Source organism: Notamacropus eugenii, chromosome 1 (genome assembly GCF_028372415.1).
Source record: "Notamacropus eugenii isolate mMacEug1 chromosome 1, mMacEug1.pri_v2, whole genome shotgun sequence".
Classification (NCBI taxonomy): domain Eukaryota; kingdom Metazoa; phylum Chordata; class Mammalia; order Diprotodontia; family Macropodidae; genus Notamacropus; species Notamacropus eugenii.
The window spans coordinates 370009580-370032141 of NC_092872.1; the positions used below are offsets into that span (position 1 = coordinate 370009580).

At 39.3% G+C, this 22562-nt stretch overlaps 1 protein-coding gene and 1 long non-coding RNA gene across 6 annotated transcripts in view; one reads left to right on the top strand and one right to left on the bottom strand.

The window, feature by feature from the left end:
* Window positions 1–22562, bottom strand: part of FGF1 (fibroblast growth factor 1) — a 144853-nt gene that overhangs the window by 7283 nt on the left and 115008 nt on the right. For 4 of the 5 annotated variants that reach the window (XM_072630629.1, XM_072630628.1, XM_072630626.1 and 1 more), the window contains one exon: window positions 15609–15712. In XM_072630629.1, the coding sequence (XP_072486730.1) occupies window positions 15609–15712 (104 nt within the window). Of the gene's footprint in view, window positions 1–14909; window positions 15456–15608; window positions 15713–22562 lie in introns of those variants that run through there. The other variant, XM_072630630.1, reaches the window with a different exon arrangement.
* Window positions 15707–16849, top strand: LOC140518449 (uncharacterized). The gene is made up of 2 exons (XR_011971924.1): window positions 15707–16330; window positions 16418–16849. It is a non-coding gene; the product is annotated as an uncharacterized lncRNA (long non-coding RNA).

Here is a 22562-nt window from a genome sequence, read left to right on the forward strand (position 1 = left end):
CTGTCAACATTCACTTATTAAGCACCTTTTCCGTACCAAGCACTCTACTAACTATGAACACAAAAATCCATTAGATTGTGGCCTCCTTGAAGGCAGGAACTATCTTTTGCCTTTCTTTGTATCTCTAGTGCTTAGCACAATGACTGGCAGGTGGTCAACACTTAACAAATGCTTATTGACTAATAAAGAAAGGCAAAAGACATTCTCTGCTCTCAAGGATGTCACAGTCTCATGGGGGAGACAACATGCAAACTATGTAGAAACAAGACATATAGAGTATATACTGAAAGAGAACAGATAACCAATGTATGCAAGGATACACAAGAGAAAGAAGACACCAGAACTGAGAGGTATTGGGAAAACCATTTTGTAGAAAGCTGGGTTTTAGTTAGGACTTGAAGGAAACCAGGCAAGTCAGAAGGTGTAGATGTGGAGGGAAAGAATTCCAAGGACAGAGGGATTGTTAAAGAAAATACCTAGAGTCTTGTTTGACAATGACAATAAGAAACAGTGTCACTGAACTGAAGAGCACACAGGGGTAAGTCAGATGAAAGAAGACTGAAAAGTGAGGGTTTTGAGTTATGAAGGGCTTTGAACACCAAACAAGAGATTTTATATTTGATCCTACTGGTGATAAGGTACCACTAGAGTTGATTGAATAGGTAGGCAACATGATTACACCTGTGCTTTAGGAAGGTCAATTTGAGAGGTGAGTGGAGGATAGTGAGAGAAACTTGAGGCAGGGAGACCAGCTGATATTTTGCACATATTCTAGGCATGAGGCAATGGGTCCTAGATCAGGATGGTGCAAGTGATAGAGGAGAGAAGGGGTCACAGATGAGAGATTTTACAAAGGAAAAATCAATAGCCCTTTGCAACAGATTGGATATGTGGAATAAAAGAGAGTAAGGAATTAAGGATGATACCTAAATTATAAGCCTGGGTGAGAATGATGGTACACTGGACCATAATAGGGAAGTTTAAGAGAAGAGAGGGTTGAGGAGTGGGGGTGGAGAGGGGGAAGATAATAAGTTCAGTTTTGGACATGTTGAGTTTAAGATGCCTATGTTATATCCAGTTCAAGATGTCAAATAAGTACTAGTAGATGCAAGTGTGGAGATGAGGAGAGAGTTTAGGGCTGGATACACAGATCTGAGAATCATTGGCATAGAGACAGTAATTGAATTTATGGAAACTAATGAGATCACCAAGTGGAAAAACATAGAGGGAGAAGAGAACAGGTCTAGGAGAGAACCCTGGGAGACACCCAGGATTTACAGGAATATATAGATGAACATTCAGCAAAGGAGACATAAGAGTAGTCAGACCAGTAGGAGAATCAGGAGAGAAAAGTGTCACCAAAACTAAAGAGAAGAAAGTTTCAAGGAGAAGAGCATTGATGCTATCAAAGGCTGGAGGCAATTAGATGACTCATTAGGTAAAGCGCTGGACCTGGAGTCAGAATGACCTGAGTTCAAATCGGGCCTCAGATACTCACTAGCTGTGTGAGCCTGGGTAAGTCATTTAACCCCTGTTTGTCTAGTCCATTGGAGAAGGAAATGATAAACCACTCCAACATCTTTGCCAAGAAAATCCCATACTACAGGGTCACAAAGAGTCAGACGTGATTGAACAACTGAACCACAATAATTAAAAGCTATAGAGTGATCTCAAAGGAAAAAGACTGAGAAAAAGCCATTAGATTTGGCAATTAGATTAGATCATTAGTAACGCTGGAGAGAGTAGTTTCAGTTGAATGGTGATATTGAAAGCCTGTCTACAGAAAAGGAAGATATCAGGATATCTTCAATGGTTCTAGATGCCAACAGAGAGAACTATAACTGTAACTGCCCTCTCCTATAATTTGTTTTTCCAGTGGCCTCATAGTGTCCCCAGGAGCCTTGTGTCCCTGGATCTCACCCTACTCTCCACTAAATGTATCCCAAAAAGTTGCTTTAAGGATGCCTTATGTATATTGTATGAAGCTTATACCGAAATTGTTAGCTATGGCTCTACCTATATTTAAGCATCAGCTAATATGGAAATCATTGGGGGTTCAGTTATGTGGGGAACCAAGGTTAATAAGCTATTCTTGGAAAGGAATACTCATCCACATCATATATATAATATACATACACACACGTACACACTGTTTATTGATTGTATGTATGAAAAACACACACTGATTCTTTCAGGATTTTAGGGTCTTGCTCCTTGACAAGAAAGAAGGCTGCTTTTTATCTGCATATCATTGTATCAACAAGGACCCAGCATGCACAAGAGGACCTGCTATACAGGCTATTAGATCTGCTTTTCTAAAAGAAAAGCAACTTTGGAGAGGTCAATGATATAATCAAGCACATATATCATTCACTTAGTTCAGGGGAAAAGATCAGCACCCTGAACTTCAGAGAAAATACAAACAGAAATTACAAGCAGAAAGACCAATAGACAGGGCTTCCAAATGTCTGACCATAGACAATACATATATCATTACCAGAGAAACAAGCACCCACATCTGAGTTTTCAAAGCTCGGGGGCTTCTTAGCAGCTACCCAGAGTCACAGATGGCATTCTTCCTTCTTCCAAAAAATAAACCCCAAAGCAAAACCTCACCTCAGAGTGTATATACTCTTTTCAGGGCTGGAGGGCACAACTCTTGGGACCTAGTGCCTCACTAGAAATTAACAAAAGGTGTATGAGGCCTATTAATGGGCAGGGAAGATCTTTAACTCTTCCCCACACACACACACACACCACCATTAACCCTACATTAACATTACAATCACAGAGTCATATCTGGATCAGAGCAGAGACTCTGAACAGATGCAGAGAGGTTAAGTCAGAGAGTGAATTTTGGGCTAAAACTGGAGAAGAACCTATGAATCAACTGGTTAAGTACCGAGCATCTAGTCTGGTAGATCAAAATACTAATGACTGATCAAAATACTTAAATATATACATATATACATACATATATGTATATATATACAAACTGATATTGATGTCAACAGTTTGAATATTCCTCCCAAAGTTGCCATGCTACATGACTCTTTATACCATATGTTCACCACTGGTGGGCTACCAATTGTCCTGGGAGTGTTTCTTGAGTTCCCTGACAACACAAGGACACCAAGGAATCACATATGCAGTCTGTCATCTCATGCTCTCATCACATAACTAAACCAACTTTTCTCTCAATTATACATTTCTTGATAATATTCCTTTGGATATGTAATCAATCAGTGAATTTCCATTGATGATTACTCATCCAAATAGTATTTTCTGAGTGCCTTCCACATATATACTAGGTCCTGTGGGGAATAACAGGAAGATGATGATATTCTTGACCCCTGTAGAGCTGAAAGTCTGGTGGAGAAGAGATATATACAAATTTCTACGACTGTCAGTGTTGTGGTAAGTATTTAAGAACAGGCTCTCTGAAAAACAAAATGTACACACGGCACACTTTAAAGATTAATCTGCATTATTAAAATGTTCTCAGTTAGTTTCTTAGGTCTAGACAATCATCACAAGTCCCAATTTGTAGTGTTTATTGACTTCCAAGGTGAAACTGTTCAGGCTGAAAATTGCTCTCACAAGCTGGTTTGAGTTGGTTCTAGCATACTCTTGCCTATAACATAAAGTAGAAGGTATTAGTACAACAGCAGAAGTCCAAGTTGCTATGCAAGATTAGAAGAATGATAGATGATTTGCAGTTTGAGAAGGCTAAGAGAAGGCTTTTCAGAAAAAATAGCACTTAATCTGGGCTTTACTGAAAATAAGAAGGAGATATAGAAAGATCTCAAAAATGTTGTAGAAATTCTTTCTTTTTATTGATATGAAACATGCATAAGCATTCTGCATATCAAAGAACTTCCACATCACCCACTGAATATTTCAGATGCACACTTAATGACAACAGGGATGATCCCAAGTTAGACACAGAGGAAACTATCAAGGAATGACTTAGTATGATCTCCTTATGTAAGAAGTAGGAAGATGTTAGATTTAGGCAATTATCTGGAGGTTTCTCTGAGACATAAATGAACTTTGCTGGGCCGTTTGTGCAAGTTGTTTATCCCATAATCCTACACCACCATCCAGAAAGAAAGAGAAAGTCTAGGAGACAGGAGAAGCTGATGAGTACCAATCTTGGAAATAAATAAAGAAAAGAGTTGTAGGGGTGTGATTCTGGGTCCACTGAGGAGGCTAATAAAGTCTTTTATCTACACAGTCACTCACAAAGCAATGCATCCACACACTGCATGAAATTCATAAAATTAGACAATCACAATAATGTCACCTTTAGATCATAAACATAGCCATTTTGTTAACAGTAAAGCAAAAGAAATCATATTATAGATGCTAATATATTATATCAAAGGCATAAATTTACATGTATATAATATACATACATGTACATATGTATATGCATACATATATACATACACACAGAGAGAGATAATGAAACTGGTAGCTCAGTGGCTAGAGTGCCAGCTCTAGAGTCAGGAAGATGCGTCCTCCTGAGTTCAAATCTGGCCTCAGATACTTCCTAGCTGTGTGACCCTGGGCAAGTCACTTGATCCTGTTTGCCTCAGTTTTTGCTTCTGTAAAATGAGCTGGAGAAGGAAATGGTAAACTACTTGAGTATCTTTACCAAGAAAACCCCAAATGGGGTAAGAGAGAGTTGGTTCACAACTAAAAAATGACCAAGCAGCAAAATAAATTATAAATATACATATAAACTTAAATCAGACTCTTACTAATACACTAATAGCTACAGTAAGAGAATGGGTACACATTTATAGAAACATGACAGAGAAATACATGAGGAAAGAAAATTCAGATATTTGGGGTAGTAACTCACCACTCTAGTCTGAAGGTTTCAATAACATTGGTCCATTCAGGAACATCTATACCTGATCCTCACCACTCTTCAGTTGGGAAAATCATCTTTTCTCTACTAAGACACAGTCTTTATCAGCTCATTCAATTAACCATTTCCATTAAAAGGGCATTTCGAAAGTGTTAGCTCTTAATGCAGTTTTCTTTAAGCAAGACAATTACCAAACTAAGCCAGCTCCCCAAGATTCCATAGCTGCAAAGCCCCCTCTGTTTCTTCTCCTCAAGCTAGAGGGGGCAGCAGAGAGCAATGAGCCCCCATGAAAGCTTTATTTTGCTCCAACTTTAGGTGGTAAAGGTCATTAGCAGCCACTGGGACTCTTAGCCAATGAAATCAGTGCTCCGATTGGGAATAATTCAGCTGAAACCTTCTCTCAGTTGCCTCCTTCCAGATACCTTAGTTCCAACTGAGTAGCTTTTCAGAACCAAACCCACTCCCTCCTCTTTCAACTAAGGTTCCTCTTCCCTTATTACTGCTGTTGCTATATGTTTTACCCTTCATCTTCTGTGCTCAATGATGTAGATGGGAGCTTTCTAAATAAATATTAGTGACTCACTTTTCACAAGTCACAACTGGCCCAATTTTCCTTATCAAATTTATAGTTGTTTTTTTTTTTTAAATCATACTTCAGGCTCTAAATATTTATGAATTCTCATTTTCTTAATTTTATTCTTTTTAGTCACAAAATGACATAAAATATGTATATGCAGATTAGGGAGGTGCCTATCATTCTTTAATTCTGAAATCTCCAACAATGTAATGTGTCTCTTTAGTGCCTTTAACACTATGTTTTTTACCAAAAAAAAAAAAAATGCTCTAGGTTTTAATAAACAAGGGATCTTTTTCTGTCTCTTTATAAATGCTCAAAGTGTTGTAATGGGCAGATTGTTCACCTTGAAGTCAGGAAGATCTATGTACAAATCCTGCCTCAGATATATACTAGCTATGTGACCCTTGACAAGTCACTCAAACTCTCTGTCCTCAGTTTTCCTATCTGGAGGACTGGGGAAATAATTTACCAACAAATAGTGCTTAGCAAATCATGAAAGGACCATATAGATATTAGTTATTATTATGGGGTACCTAGGTGGTATAGTGGATAGAATGTTATTTGAATTCAGGAAGACTTGGATTTGAATTCTGCCTTAGGCACATACTAGCTGTGTAACCCTGGACAAGTCACCTAACCTCTCTTGGCCTCAGTTTCTTCACTGTAAAACTTGAGTAGCAATAACACCTACCTCCCAGGGATGTTGTGAGGACCAAGTGAGACAACACAAGTAAAGTGCTTTGCAAACCTTAAAGTGTTATAAAAATGTTAGCTATTAAAGTATTCCCACCCAAGGGAGACATCACTGATAACAAAGAGGTCCAAATCTTGAACTCCGTACCACAGATTAATTTTCCTTCCAAAACTATCCAAAATCCCATCTGAAAGTTGCATTTCTTCATACACGTATTTTAAAATAATGCTCACACTAGATATCAAATGTCCATCCATAAGAGCAACATCTTATATCTTTGACAATTAAAATTAATTTTTTCCTTTACACAAAATCACTTCTTTTCTGCTCTTTTTATCATTAACTGCTCCTCATGAAAAGGATCTTAAAGAGATGGAATGCCTTACAAGAGCATGAAAAAGAACAGCTAGACATTGTGTGGAGAAAAATTGGGGGGTTTTAGCTGAGTGCAAGCTCAGAGTGAGTCAGCAGTGTTATTTGGCATCCAAAAAAGCTACAGTGATCTTGAGCTGCCTACAAAAAGATAATGTGTGATGAATGATCATCCCACGGTACTCTGCCCTAGTTAGAACACATCTGGAATATCATGTTCAATTCACAGAGGTCAATGACAAAATGGATTGCGCTCAGAGAAGGGCAACCAAGATAGTGAGGAGGTTGGAGAAGCAGTTAAAGGAGCCAGGACAGTTTAGCCTAAGGAAAAGAAGGTTTAGAGGGGTGCACATGTAGTTACTGCCTCAGGAGCAGAGCTAAGAACAATGGGCAAAAGTTTTAGAGGGGTAAATTTAAGCTCATTGTAAAAAAAAAAAAAAATTCCTGGCAATTAGAGCTGTCTAAAAATGAAATGGGTTGCCTCAGGAGGTAATGGATTCCCCTTCATTGGAGGTGTTCAAACATAGGATGGATGTTCACCTGTCAGGGTTATTGTAAAAGAATTCAGCTAGAAGATCCTGAATATTCATTCCCAAGATTCAGTAGTTCCATTAATTCTGGCTCCAGTATTTGCTAGCTTTGGGTCCATGGAAAAGTCATTGTTATTTCCTGGTTATAAGACTTTTTTTCAAGTCTCCAAAATTACTTGGGGAGAGTTTGGTGAAGGAGGGCTTCTATGCCTCTGATTGTATAGTTATAATAATAATAATGATAAAGGGATATATCCATGAGTAGACTCCATGTTCCCCTGATACTTGGGACCAAGAAGGAGCTTCACTTATTGGGAGGAAATTCTCAGGACTACACTTCCCAGAAGGCTGTGTGAGCCACAGAAATGCAATATCACCTGGAATGTATTGAGTAGGATATGTCCTAGTAAAGAGGGAATTTAGTAGAGAGGCTATGAGAATCTTCTGAAATTAGAAAGACAGTAGGCTCCAGGTACAAGCAAGTCCAGTCTCTCCTCAACATACAGGAAGAAATAACAGCCAGCCACATCTACTTTTTCCTGAGGGTATGGATGCATACCACGAAAGCTAAGACAGCATGAAAAGGTTTGGTGGGGAAAGCAGGGACTTGGCCTGAACTTTAACTTCCCCAAAGGTCAATTACCTAACTGCTATATGAAGATTGAAAGGGACTTACTAAGCAGACTGCCAGAGAAACTAATCCTTAACACCCTGCCTTGAGTGATATGTCACTCTCCCACTGTGTCAGGAAGACAGAGAGATTAACTTGGGAACATTTAAGACCTGATTTAATTCCTTGCTATTTACCTTGCATTTGGTCTTAATTAAATGTCTTTTGCTCTGGTGTCATGAATTATTTGGCATGGTCTGGCAAGGTATAATTGACAAAAATTTGTGCGGTGAATTTTAATAAATGTCAACCATAAACAATGCACCAAACCTTGGACCTAGTAAGGGATCCAAGAGTCTTGTGGGGAGAGGAGAGTGGGAGGTAGCCGACTCCATAATAACTCAGATTTCTCTCTGAAGTTTATAAAGCACTTTCCCTTGCAGCCACCCTGTGAATTAGATCATACATGTGTTGAATTTTTCTTATGAGGTGTGGAGTTTTGTCTGGAGGCATCTGGGAGGCATTTCACAAAGAGGAGCCAGACATGGTGGTATCTTATTGAGATAATACAGGGAATTCTTGTGACTGGTTCCTAGTGACTGTGGCTACCATGCAAATGACTGGCAGCTGAGAGGAAGGTAAACTTTTCTTGGAAGAGCCTCCTTTCATGATTTATATAAAATGCATTGGTGGGGCTTGTCTCATTCTTTGGAACCTCCTTTTCACATTGCACCTTCTATAATATAGCAAAAGTTGTGTTATGGAACTTTAATTTTGCCACCTCCCTCAAGAGAAGCTGATGGCCACTTGCAGCAGAAGCAAAGGAAGGTAGTAGATGTGCTTGAATGTAGTCTGTGAGGAGAGATGCTGAGTGAGCTTTTCCCAATACCCCTAATGGCAGCAACTGGGGTACAGAGAGATTTCCTGCAGAAATATGGCAGAAGCCAAGTATATGCCCAAGCTTTGGGAGTTACCTTGTGGACTCAAGAGTTCTTGAGTTAAAGAGTTTGAAACCTGGACCTTTAGAGAGAGATGTCCTGATGGCATGTACTCCTTGGAGAAAGAAGGAAGGAAACAAGCATTTAATGAGTACCTACTAGGTACCAGGTGCTATGTTATATGCTTTACAAATAGTACCTCATTTGTTCCTCCCCAAAACTCTGGGAGGTAGGTGCGATGATCATCCGCATTTTATAGTTGAAGAAACTGAAGCAGACAAATGTTAAGTAACTTACCCACAGTTACACAGCTAGTTAAGTATCTAAGGCCGTATTTGAACTTTGAATTTCTTGACTCTGGGCCCAGTGCTTTATCCACTACACCAACAGTCTACAAGAGGAGTCCAAATAGATCCCGTCTTATTGTCCTCTGATCAGACCTTCCCCATCTCAGTGATTCTGACTAACCCCCCCAGCTGTTATTATTCAAACCTTGTTCTCTATCCCCCTCTGTCTGATCTCTTTTTCTCCATTCCCCTCAACCCAACCTCCTCCCCCTACAATGACCAACCTTAAAGCTACCCATACCTCCTACTGTGCTCTCTGGAATGCCAAATTCATAGGTAAAAAACTTGCTTTTATTTAAATCTTTTGGCTTTTACACTTCTCCCATCTTCAGACTATCACTGAGACCTGATTTCTTTCTCCTTAATGACACAGCCTCCTTGGACAACCATTCTAGTACTGGCTGCTCTTTCCCTCAACAACCCCAACCCACCCACTTGCTGGTCAAGGTAAGGGAATTAGAATACTCCTTACTCTTCATTGTTACTTCCAAGTTCTTCCTCTAACACCATCATTCCTCCTCCTTTCAGGTTTGCTCAATGTGTATTGACCACTTATTAAAAATCCCATTAGCTATTACCTACTAACCACTATAACACTTCCTTTCTTTCCTGTATGAGTATAATGCCTAGCTCCCAGTCTTTCTATCCTCATCTCCTGCCTTTATACTATGGGGCTTCAACAGATATTAATTTTCCCTCTAACATCCTGACTTCACAGTTCTTCAGCTTATTTTCATACAGCCTACTCTCCCATCTGATCTCAGCCACACACACAAAGATAATCCATCTTTTGTTCTCTTTTCAATTTTTTCTTCCTAAACTCTAATTTCATTGATTGTTTCATATTTGTTTTTAGCTTGTCATCTCTTGTAGCTACTCTTTTGTCCTTATAGCCAAGTCATTTCTTTTCTTTGAGATTCTTCTTACAGTTCTTATAGTTTTCCTCTTTGAGATTCTTCATCCGGATTTACCTTTTGGGCTTCTCTAAACACATCTTATGTCTTCATTGTGCTTGATATTTTCTTCTGTTTGCTCATGTTGTCAGGCCAGTCCACTCTGCATTCTTGAAGGGCCTTGTTAAGTAGAACTTCTTTTTTCCTACATCTTTTATAGTGTTTATAACCTGAATGGAGTAGCTGATCCTTGCCCTCTGCCTCAATCTCTGTTTTTTGTCTTAGCCTTCTGGTGGTCCAATGTAGGTGCTGGTTCAACCTTTTCTGTATTTGTCTCTTTACATTGTCCTCTAATTGGGAGTTAGTTTAATTCTCTGCTGTGGCCCTGACAAACCCCACTGAATTGTTGGAGCTCATAACTATCTTAGGCCTCCTGCACAGCAACCTTGGGGCTGGTACTTAAGTACTGAGTTAACCCTGTCTTCTGCTATAGCTCCCATCGCTCCAGATAGTGTACAGCCAGGTCCTGTCTCCCTGAGCAGCGAGTCAGGGAGGCTGCTTCTGTCCTCTGCTTCTATTTTGGCAGATTCAGGCTGGGATATGACTTCAGGTGCCCAATTACTGGAGCTCCTGCTGTCCTGTGACCTCCCTGTTCAGTGCACCCGCTGGTTCCAGGGCTGTTTGTGAGAGTTTGTGCTACTATTGCTGGCACAGCTCCTCTCCTCCTCCTAAGCTGGCTTTAGTTGTCTTAGTTGAGTGTCTTCTGGCTTCCCTGTCAAGATCCCATCCCTGTTAAGACCAGCTTCTGCACTTGCCTGAGTTTTTGATGGCTTCTCTGGTGTGACCCTGTCGACTAGCTTCTGTCAACTTCTGGCTTTCCTTCTTATGGAGTTTTGCAGTGGATAAAAGAACTTAATTATGTTTCTTTCTTTATCATTGGTCTTTATGGAGTACTTTTCATATATGTGTTGGGAGTACTGAGTTTCTCTTTTGCTGTCTTAGCTGAAAGATTTCCCTCTACCCCTGACTTAAGCTTTCTAAAATCTATCTTTTTAATCTTTGTTCTGCTTTCTGGATCCCAATATGAACACTTATATGAATTGTGGTCTAAAAATTTTTTTACTTCCTACTTCCTACTCCCTGGGGCAGTCGTCTAGGTTACTTTCAAATTGTTCCAGGGACTACTTAGAGGGAGTTAGGTGGCATAGTATATAAAGTCCTGGACCTGGAGTCAGGAAGATCTGAATTCAAATGCAGCCTCAGCCACCTACTAGCTGTGCAACCCTGGGCAAGTACCTGCTATCTGCCTCAGTTTCCTCATCTGAAAAATGAAGATAATAATAATACTTACCTTGCAGGGTTGTTATCATGATAAAATAAGTTGATGATTGTAAAGCACTTTGTAAGCTTTAAAGCACTACTTGCTAGCTATTATTATTATCACTTAACAAAACTGCAAAGGAACAAGGTGGAGCTGGCTGGTATGAGGTGATTCCTTGCAACTATAATGTCCCTAGATACCAAGCAAATCTAATATTGAACCAGCCCTGCATTCCTGGTATAAATCCTACCTGATCATAATGTATTATTCTCATGATAAGATGCTGTATTCTTTTTGCTAATATCTTATTTAAAATTTTTGCATCTATATTCATTAGAGAAATTGGTCTATAATTTTCTTTCTCTGTTTTGTCTCTTCCTGGTTTAGGTATATGAACCATATTTGTATCATAAAAAGAATTTGGTAGGACTTCTTCTTTGGCAATTTTCCCAAATAGTCTCTATAGTATTGGAATTAACTGTTCTTTAAATGTTTGATAGAATTCACTTGTAAATCCATCTGACCCTGGAGATTTTTTCCTAGGGAGTTCATTGATGGCTTGTTCAATTTCTTTTTCTGAGATGGGGTTATTTAAGCACAACTTCCTCTTCTGTGAATCTGGGGAATTTATAATTTTTTAAAATAATCATCCATCTCATTTAGAGTGTCAAATTTATGGGCATACAGTTGGGCAAAGTAATTTCTACTCATTGTTTTAATTTCCTCCTCATTGGATGTTAGTTCACCCTGGACTTTAGCAAAGTATTCAATAGAACTTCTAGTGCTTTTCTTGTGGAAAAGATGGAGAAATGTTTCTTAGATGACAGTATAATTAGGTAGATGAAGGAGTTGTTGAATCAATCAATAAGGATTTACTAAGTACTTACTATGTGCCAAGTACTATACTATAAGTACTGGGGATACAAAGACAAAAGTAAAACATCTCTTCCCTCAAGGAAATTATAGTCTAATGGAGGTCAAAACCCTATGTACATAAATATATACAAAAAGAATACAGGGTAATTTGTGGAGGGAGAGCATTATCAAATGGGGAGTATTAGGAAAGGCTTCGGTAGAAACTGGAGTCTGAGTTGAATATTGATGGAAACAATGGATTCCAAGAGGCAGAAGAACATTCAAGGCCTGGGGAGGCAGCCAATGCAAAGTCATGGAGGTGGGAAATGGAATATCCTGTGGAAGGAGCAGCAAGTGGGTCAGTATGGCTGGATCATAGATATGTGGAAGGGAGTAATGTGTAAGAAGACTGGAAAGGTAGAATGGGAACAGTTTGTAAAGAGCTTTAAATACTATAAAAAGGAGTTCATATTTCATCTCAAAGATAATAAAAAGAGGATAGATAGATAGATTGATAGATAATAGATAGACAGAGGCAAAGACTAGCAAAAAAAAGATAGTCCTTACCCCCAAGGAGTTTACTTTCTAGGGGGGGGGGCGGGGAAGACAACACATAAAAGGGATCTGAAAAGTGGAGGAGGGAGGGAAGCAAGGTATAAAGGTCTGGAGAGTCAGGAGAGGAGCTAGGAGAGAAATGAGCATGGATATCCTCAACATTTCCTCAAACAAAAGTTCCATACAGGAACTCACCAATCAAACAAGGGCCTATGGGGGTGAAGGCATTTCTGGAGTGAGAAGTCAGTTGGGATAGAAGCAGAAAAGTTCAAAGAATCAGGAAATTATTTGGAGAAGAAGTAAGCATGAGAAGGGAGCCATTGAAGTACATTGGTCAAGGCTATTAAGCCAGAAAAATATCCAAAAGAAGGCATTCCAGATAGTGAAAGGCCTTAATATCATTCCCTATGAAGACTAGTTGAAGAAACTGGGAATGTTTAATCTAGCAAGAAGATTTGAGTACAGGACAGACAGCGGTCCTTAAGGATACTTCCAGAATTAGACTTGTTTTGCCTGGCCTTGAGAGAGAGAATTAGAAACAATGGACAACATTTTGTGTTCATGAGAGCTATTCAAAAATGGTTCTCTCAAAAGAACCCTCATTGAAGATTTTCGGTCAAAGGCTGGACAATCACTTTTGAAATATGTTATAGAGTGGCTTCTTGCTTAGGCATGGGTTGGATGAAGTAGCCTTCCATCTCTGACACTATTATTTTGCTTTTCTGTAAACTATAGGAGAGGAAAGGGAAGAGAAGCGAGGGTAGATACAGGGGGAAATGAATATGATGTTAAAATAAAAATTTAATTAAAAAACCAAAATGTGTCAGTAAAACATTAGAAAGAGATGTCCATATCTAGAATAAGAAGGGAAGTTATTGAATGGGAGGGGGGATTTTACACATTAAATATCTCCAATAAGGCTCTGATAACCAAGATATAGAGGAAATTAATACAGATATAGAACAATGGGTCTCATTCCCCAATGAATACGTAGTCAAAGCATATGAAGAAAACACTTCTCAAAAAAGTCATGAACTATTAATAGCTATCTGAAAGATTGATTCAAATAATCAATAATAAAAGAAATGCAAATTAAAACAATTCTGAGGTTGTATCTAGACAATTGACAAAAATTGACAAGAAATGGAGACTGTTGGGGTGGGGCGGAGTGCTGTGGGAAGACAGGCACACTAACACACTCTTTGTCGAATTCTTATTTTAGAAAGCAATTTGGAATTATGCCTAAGAAGTGACTAAAATGTCTATACGCTTTGATCCAAAGATCCCACTCTTGTGAAAATACACCCAAGGAGGTCAAAGTCAGGAAGAAAGGTCTCACATAGACCAAAATAGTCTTAACAGTCCTTTTTTTTTTTTGGCATAGCAGCAAAGAACTGAGAATAAGGTAACTGCCCATTGACTAGAGAATGGCTAAACAAACTATAGTATTTGAAAGTAATGAACTATGTGCCATATAATGAATATAGAAAAATACACATTGCAAAATATGGAATCATAATGAAAGCAAACATGTTTATAGCACTTTCTATGTTCCAGGCACTGTGCTAAGCACTTTACAAGTATTATTTCATTCAATCTTCACAACAGCCCTGGGAGGTAGGTGCTATTATTAGCCCCATTTTACAAATGAGGAAACTGAGACAAATAAAGGTTAAATGATTTGCCCAGAGTAACAGAGCCAGTAACAGTCTGAAGCTAGATTTGAGCTCAGATTTATCCTGACTCCAGGACAAGAGCTCTATCCACTACATTACCTAGCTGCGGTAGAGAACATAGCAAGCAGAAACAGGAAGACTGCAGCAATGTAAGTGAAAAGAACAAAAACCCCCAAACTGAATAGTATTATTATAATGATTATGAAACTTGGCCCTGAGAAGGGCTGAGAAAAGGCCCCTCTTTCCCTTATTTGCAGGGGAAGGAAGGACTATGGGTATAGAATATTATATACATTGTCAGACTCCAAGAATAGGTCAGTTGGCTTTAGGTGACATCATAGAGCTCTGAACAAGGAGTTAGGAAACCTAGGTTCAACTTCTCCCTCAGATACATATTAGTAATATGACTATGGACAAGACAAGTTACCTTTCTCAGACTCAGGTTCCTCATCTATACTATGGGAATAATAATAATGCCTGCCCTAAAGATTGTATCAAATGAGATGCTATATCTGAAGTATATATATATATATATATATATATATATATATATATATATATATATATATGTGTGTGTGTGTGTGTGTGTGTGTGTGTGTGTGTGTGCATAAAGTAAGTGCATATATGATAAGTATATGTCTACATATATATAGATAAGGTAATATATATACATATACTTCCCATACATATACTTACCTTATGTAAGTAAACCTTAGAGTACTACATAAACATGACTATCATTCTTATTATTTTTATAAATGTTCTCTTCTACCCCACCCCACCCCCACTTTTCTTTTTTATTTCTTGGTACAGGGCATGACTTGTTTTGTTAAGGGAAAGAGGAGAGATATGTTCAGAAATTATGATGACATAAAAATAGAGTGTATCAATAATAATTTCTAAAATAAAGAAAAGGGGCAATACTAAAAGTTCCATGTGTATATTCTGATAGCAAAATAGTTATCCATCTTGCATCTTAAAATTTACGCATACAGAAAAGCTTAGAAGGCACGTTGCATAGGGAAATGGCAGTCTTACAGACAGGATGAAACCCTCCAAAAACTGTTGTGCAGCTGGATCATGCCCCACAAGAGGGTGACTGGTTAACCCCAACAAAAGCTTCCATCAATGTTTCTTCTTCCAGATGTGCATGATAATATAGTTCAGTGTTTTGAGACAGCTCTGCAAGCTCTTTAATTTTTTTAAACCTAAAATAAAGCAGGGTAGGGGGTGGGAATCCAATTGGAAAAATAACAAACAGAGACTAATTGTTGCTTCTGTGTTACATTACTCAATACTACAAGATTTCTGGAAACCTCAAAACTTCCCTGTGTCTGGTACCGCGTAAACCTCATACTTACTGAGCCATATAAAAGTCCATTGGTGTCCATGGCCAAATACTGCCCAGACTCAGTGCTCTTTATATACACCTCACCCACGCTTTCCGCGCTTAGTTGCAGTTGAACTGAAATAAAAATAAAACAAGAAAAGTAAATAAACACCTAGCTGTTACAGATATGGCCAAGTAGCAGAGACTGTGAGCCACGGAAAATTAGACTCATTCATATCCCAAAACCCTTGAGGATGAGACCCAAAATAATAAAAACATAGAAATACAACCTCTTTTTCTTTCCCCTCCAAAAAAAAGCTGTCTAAGGGAATTAACAAATGTTTCTGCACTAATCTAGAAATCTATGTACCCTGTAGCAAGAAAATGCTGAGCTTCACAGTGTTACTTTCCCTTGGTCTCCTCTCCTTTCCTCCTTCCCCACCCCTAAACCTTGTATAATGAGAGGGTTAGAAAAAACGGTCTTTCAGTGCTGACATTCTGATTTCTATGTTCCAAGGTTCCTTCCAGCTCTGACACTCTATGTTCTAACATCCCTTTCAGTGCTGACATTCTGTGTTTCATGTTCTAAGAGTCCCCTCTAGCCTAGAAACAACATAAAAGGAATTACATTAACCCTTGTTGGGCTCCATGACGCAAATACACATTGGATATAGACCACAACAAAGAAGTTCTTTGGACAAGTTCTACTTTGATCAGAAAGTATTTTATCTTTCCATAGCTAGTTTTCTGAAGGTGAGGGATGGGCCATGGGGGCAGAAGAAGAGATTTTGATTCAAACATTTTTTGAAAAATCTGAATAGTTATTTTTTCTCTAAACAGAAGGGGTCCTCTGCAAAACACTATGAGTCTCTGTACCTGGAACACAGGGAAACTACCCATCATGTGGCTTGGCTAAACCAGAGTGTGTACAGCTACCTGGCTCTGATACAGGCAAGAGTAAAATGACTGAGTGGGAACATGAAGCAGTTACTTGGGAGTTCTTCTCTGTTTAAAAATGATGCTTTGGTTTTGCATTGATAGACTTGCCCCAAGGACAGGTATTGGATGCTGGATGGCTTTGTGTGCCATGGGTACTGCATCCTTCTTGGCACAGAGTAAGAGTTCATTATCTTTGCTGGATGAATTTACCTAGGAAACCATGGAAAGGAGGTTCTTGGGAGTTTTGCATGTAAAGACCTGCATTGAAATCAAAACCTACTTTTTCCCACCTCCAGTTTTATTGATTTTCCCTAATAAAACATGGAACAAGAACAGTTGCCTTTAGTGGGCTTGATTAGAATAGGCCCTTAACTTTTTTTTTTTAAATAGACCTCTTGCTTTGGGTATTACTCTCACTGCCTCCATGACAAGACAAAGTAGCAGAGACTGTGTGACAATGACAGATCTATAATTGAAGTTTTCCTTACTCTTTGTCAGGGATGTGCTAGAGCCAGCTCATATTGGGAGTCGATTGTTAAATTTTCAGTGTGAGCATATACACCTCAGAAATTGACAGATGCTCCAAATCAGGGCTTGATTTATTATTTTGTTGATTGTTTAGACTTAGCAAAGTGATGAAGAAAACATTAATAAGGCAGATAAGGCTTTAAAATGTGGGTTAAGATTAAACTTAAAACTTAAAGTTTTGTGTATGTTTTCCAGAGAGCTATTAAACGTTTACCAGCACACCCCTGACTTTGATCAATACTAAGGAAGATTTTTAAAAGGTAAGGGAGGCAGCTAGGTGGTATAGTGGATAGAGTGTGGGGCCTGGAGTCTTCTGTATCTTTGCCAAGAAAACTCCAAATGGGGTCATAAAGAGTCCAAAATGATTGCACAACAAGTAGGAAGATTTTTAAAAGGTAAAGGATTTGAAATTCCCTTATCCTCAAGAACTCTTGGCTACTAGGACTTAGGCCCCTTACCTAGGTTTCTTTAGTGACTAGAAGTTGAAAAGTTCCTTGAAAGGAGATGAGAGGTCAGTTATGAGTCTATTTTCTCCTTAGAGCGTTATCCTAGATTTGGAGGTAGAAGGGACCTTGGAGGTTACCTAGTACAATGTCCACATTTTACCAATGAAGAAAGTGACACCACAAAGAGGTTAAATGACTGTCCAAAGTCACACAGCTAACAAATGGCAAATCTGGGATTTGAACTCCTTTGAACCCAAATCCAACATTCTTTCCCTGCCTCATCAACTTGGCATGATCTAGTAGGGCATTTGACATTGACAACTATTTGACATTGTTAGGCTAACATGTCATGTATGAGATGAAACTAGTGACCAGGCATCAACAGGGCATATCCTTAAATTGTGTAGTGAGGATAAATAAATATGTGCTTGGCCACTTTGTGACCAAGAGCAAACACTGATCACATGGCTAGTGGGAGTAAAAGGTACAGTCTGTGCCCATGGTATAGGGTGGAGCCAAGGAAGGATGGGGCAGGAACCAGAGCAAAGGATTTGGAATCTAAAGACCCGGCGTCCAGTTCCGTTTCTCTTACTTAGTAACTGTGTAACCATGGCTTAATCACTTTGGACCTTTGGACCTCAGTTTCCTTATATGTAAAACAAGAGTGATACACTCTCTTGCCTGCTGATTTGGCAAAAATAGCAAAGAAACTGATAGTATTTAATGTGGGCAGGCTGTGAAGGAGCAGGTACCCTAGTAATAATAATAACAACTTATATTTATATCATATTTCATATACATTACTTCATATAAGCCCAGGGTCAGTCTTGGATAGGAGGCTCCTCAGGTCCCATTACCTCCATTTTGCAGGTGAGGAAATGGGCTCAGATGGCACTTCAAGGCAAGATCTGAAATCAGAATTCAAACTCAGGTCCTCTGACTCTAAATCTAGTGCTCTTTCCATGGTACCACACACTGCCTCCAGCTAAATTAATTGAACATAGACAATTCTGAAAAATGGGACTGATTGACCCCTTTCTTTACAGGCTACTTTCAAAGAGCAGGCAGTTATCTGCTTATATTTAACAAAGCATTGTATTTAGAATCAGAAAGACCCAAATTCAGATCCCACTTCTGACACTTAACAGGTAGGTGACTTTGTATGAGCCATTTAATTCCCATAACCCTCAGTTGCCTTATCTGTAAAATGGCAATAATACTAATACCTACAACATCTCTCTCATGAAGTTGTTGTGGGGGGTCACATGAGACAATATATGTGTTTTGCAAACTTTAAGGTGCTATATTAATGTCAGTCATTATTATTACTATACGAAGAGCTGCCAGGGAAGCTAGATGGCAGAGTGGATAGAGAGGTAGGACTGGAATCAGAAAGACTCCTCTCCCTGAATTCAAATCTGACCCTCATACTACCTGTGTGACCCTGGGCAAGTCACTTAACCCTGTTTGCCTCAGTTTCCTCATCTGTAAAATGAGCTGGAGAAGGAAATGGCAAACCACTCCAGTATCTCTGCCAAGAAAACCACAAATGGGATCATAGAGAGGAGACAACTACCTGGCTTATTTCATTCCTGTGATCAACACCATAAACACATAGAAACTAAATAAAACAGTCAAATCCACAAGTATTTATTAAGCACCAACTGTGTGCCAGGCACTGTGCCAATGAATGGGATACAAAGAAAGGCAAAAGTCAATCACTGCCCTCAAGGAGTTTATCATCTAGTACATGATTATTTCAGGTTATGTAGGGTGCATTCTAAAACCAATGGGAATTCAAAAGGGGAACAGATCTTTGCAGAAAGATTTCATAGAGGGCCAAGAATTTATTATCTTATAACAAACCACTACTTAACACAGGTCTGTGCTACTTTAGAGAAAGAGCTCTTCCCGCTATCCTAGGGACAACAACTTATTTCTTTGTTGTCCCAGGATGGACAGAAGTTGACTAAGTAATTTCCAGTACATTTCAGGACAATGTGAACATCTCAGGGAAAGGGAAAAGAGAGATTTGGGGCCTGCTAAGCACATGATTCAGTGCCCAGACATGAGCTCCTCCACCAGGGTTATTCCACTGGCGAAGGCTCCCTTAAGGAGTTCCCTCTGTAAATATTGTTACTTCAGGATATCCAAGTTTAATAGCTCATTTTCACTGGGTTCCTTTCTGGCAAAAGTTTCCAAACATATATCCTTCAGCAGGCCTGGCTGGCAACAGTGAGTGACACCCAGTCTGTGCTGTTCATGTTAGCTAACCATGTTTCCTTCCTTTTAGCATGACTGGAGTCCAGGTTTCCAAGCTTACATCCTTCTGCAGCCTCTGGTAAGGAAGAGTGGTCTGGAATGAAAAGGGAGTGTGATGTGGAAGGGGGCCAGAGGGCCTAGGAAGGGAGGGCAATTTTCCCCAATTCCTTGACTTAAAGATACAATTTGGGAGGCACTGTAGTATGCTGGAGTACTGACTTTGCAGTCAGAGGACCTGTCAAATCCCAGACCTGTCCCTTCCTCCCTGTGTGGTCTAGGACTGCTCACATCAATGGCCTTCAATTTCTCATCTATAAAATGAGGAGTTGGGCTCAATGACTTGTTAGGAGCCTTCCTTGCGCAAAATCTAATGATCCTAATGAACTAAAACCAGGACCAAGGAAGAAGGTAACTGGGCTTCCATCCTGTCTCCATGACCCTTTTTAACGTTTAAAATCAGACTTGCACTCAGCTAGGTGTTCCAGAGGTACAGGGAACAAGAAGCTCAATGGATGCATTCCACCCTATTTTGCTCCCTCTCTGTACTTCTAACTAGAAAAACTGGAAGCCTGGGGATCAAGCTTTGGAGGGGAGGGAGGATGAGTCACTTTTCCTTAGGCCAATGGAAACCCTATAGACAAGGTGGGTCAGAAGAGGCATCCAACGTAACCAGAGGTTCAGAGCCCATTTGCATAAACTTCAAAATACTCCAGTCATGGAAGTCAGTGATTTTTGCCAAGCAAGACAACTTACTCGAGCTAGCCTAGAGTGCTCACTCTGTCTCTCTTTGAAGTGGGAGTAGTTGGTTACCTAGTCTACCAGAGGTCTGGTAACACACTTCCCAACAGCTGCCAAGGAGATGAATATACATTTCTTCGTACAATTTTTGGTAACCCTGTAAAATTAAGTGGAAGAGTGGATGATGTTTACTACCCCCTACTAGACAGGAGGTCCTACCTAAATTCAACTTGATTCAATGCAGTTCAGTTTTACAAACATTTATTAAGCACCTCGTAATGCCAGACTCTATGCTGGAACCCTGGCATACAAAGATAAAAACAATGCTTGCTCCCAAGGAACTTATATTCTGTTAGGGGGAAAGATATGTATTTAAATTAATAAATACATACATACATACATACATATATATGTATGTGTATAAATACAAATATGCATATACATGTAAAATAAATACTAGGTAATTTTTGGTGGAGTGAGCGAATTGGAGAAGAGCTGTCTAACACTAACACCTGGGGAAGTCAAAAAAGACCCCTCGTAGGATGTGGCATTTGGATTCTAGGAGGCAGAGATGAGGAAGGACAGCCTTCCAGGTGCAGTACTCATTCTGGGCTAATTCTACCAATTTTCACTCCTACAGACAGATTGGATTATTCTAGATTAGTTAACTACTTTTCCATTCAAGGTTCTAGAGGTAACTATTAGGGGGTTAGGGGTGGTTTCCAGTGTGGTTGCTCACAAGCCTCTACCCAGGGTACTCTCCATTAATAATTAATTGGCCAAACTTAATTAGCTTTTTAAAATGGTATAAAATATCCTCTGCAAAACAAGGGCACACTGTTCTACAAGTTCATACAGAACCCAGGGGAAGGTGGGCTCAAGCTTAGAGAGCAAATTAATTTTGTAGGTAATTTTGCAGGTTTTGGATGGATGGAAGTCATTTTATTCCTTTGTGGATGCCTCATAAAGTTTCCCTGAAATGTGAGTAGCTCTTTGATGAGCTTTCAGTGTTGGTGTCCTTGTATGGTCCTGAAAGTTGACAATCTTCCATGTTTTTTTATCTGTCCCTGGTTCCTGATAACAGACTCTACATCAGCCACTGCTATTCTGTGATCACTTCTATAGGATGACAATGGGAAATCCAAATTTTCTGACCTTTTAAAATTCACAAGGTTATCCTCTGGTGGAGGGAAGAAGAAGGAGACAGGGACTTCCTTCTCTCCACCCAAACAGTCCCTTTTCAGAGACTTGGCTAGGGTTGTTTCACCAGAAGGCGGACCTAGTATTGGAATGCTAGATTTCCAAATGGCTTTGTGTTTTACCAAAGCCCCACATGGCATAACTGACTTTCTTTACCCAGCTACAAGACATTTCCTATTTGGTTTCATCTGCTTCCACTCAATTAGTATCTACAGTTATCCCTTCCACATCAAGGAGGTTATGGTCATGATGCCTCCTTCATACCAGAGAAGAAGTCTGAATTATTATGGTATTAAAAGATAAACTTTCTAAACTTTTTCTGTCAACTACTGGCCTTCACATATCATCTGCAGCTTCCATAAAACTCCCCCAAAATTCTCATTTAATTTCTTATGTTGGCCCATGATATATTGAAACTGTGACAGGCAAAGTCAAGATGTGGAAGGGATGACTGTAGTTCATTCTTTTGATGAATGGATTGATTGATTTTAGAACTCAAATAGGTGTTCTAATAAAAGTATCAGGACATGGAGTATTAATAATCACATTAATTGGGGTTGAGTCCAGTGGGATATCCCTTTTACACAGGCAGAGGGACAGGCTACAAAGACATGGAGGTAGGAGAAGGAATGTCCCATAAGAGGAACACCAAGGAAGCTAGTTGGCTAGAGTGCAGAGTATGTGATGAGTAGTAATGTATAGTCAGCCTGGAAAGGTAAATTGGAGCCAGACTGTGAAGGGTTTAAAAGCCAGACAGAAGAGAAAACCTGCCTTTATAGCTGCTACGAATTGGCTCCTTTTTCATCATTAAATCACAGGGAACTTTAAACTGAGCTATTGCCCAGACTCATGTAGATCCTATCTTTAGACTG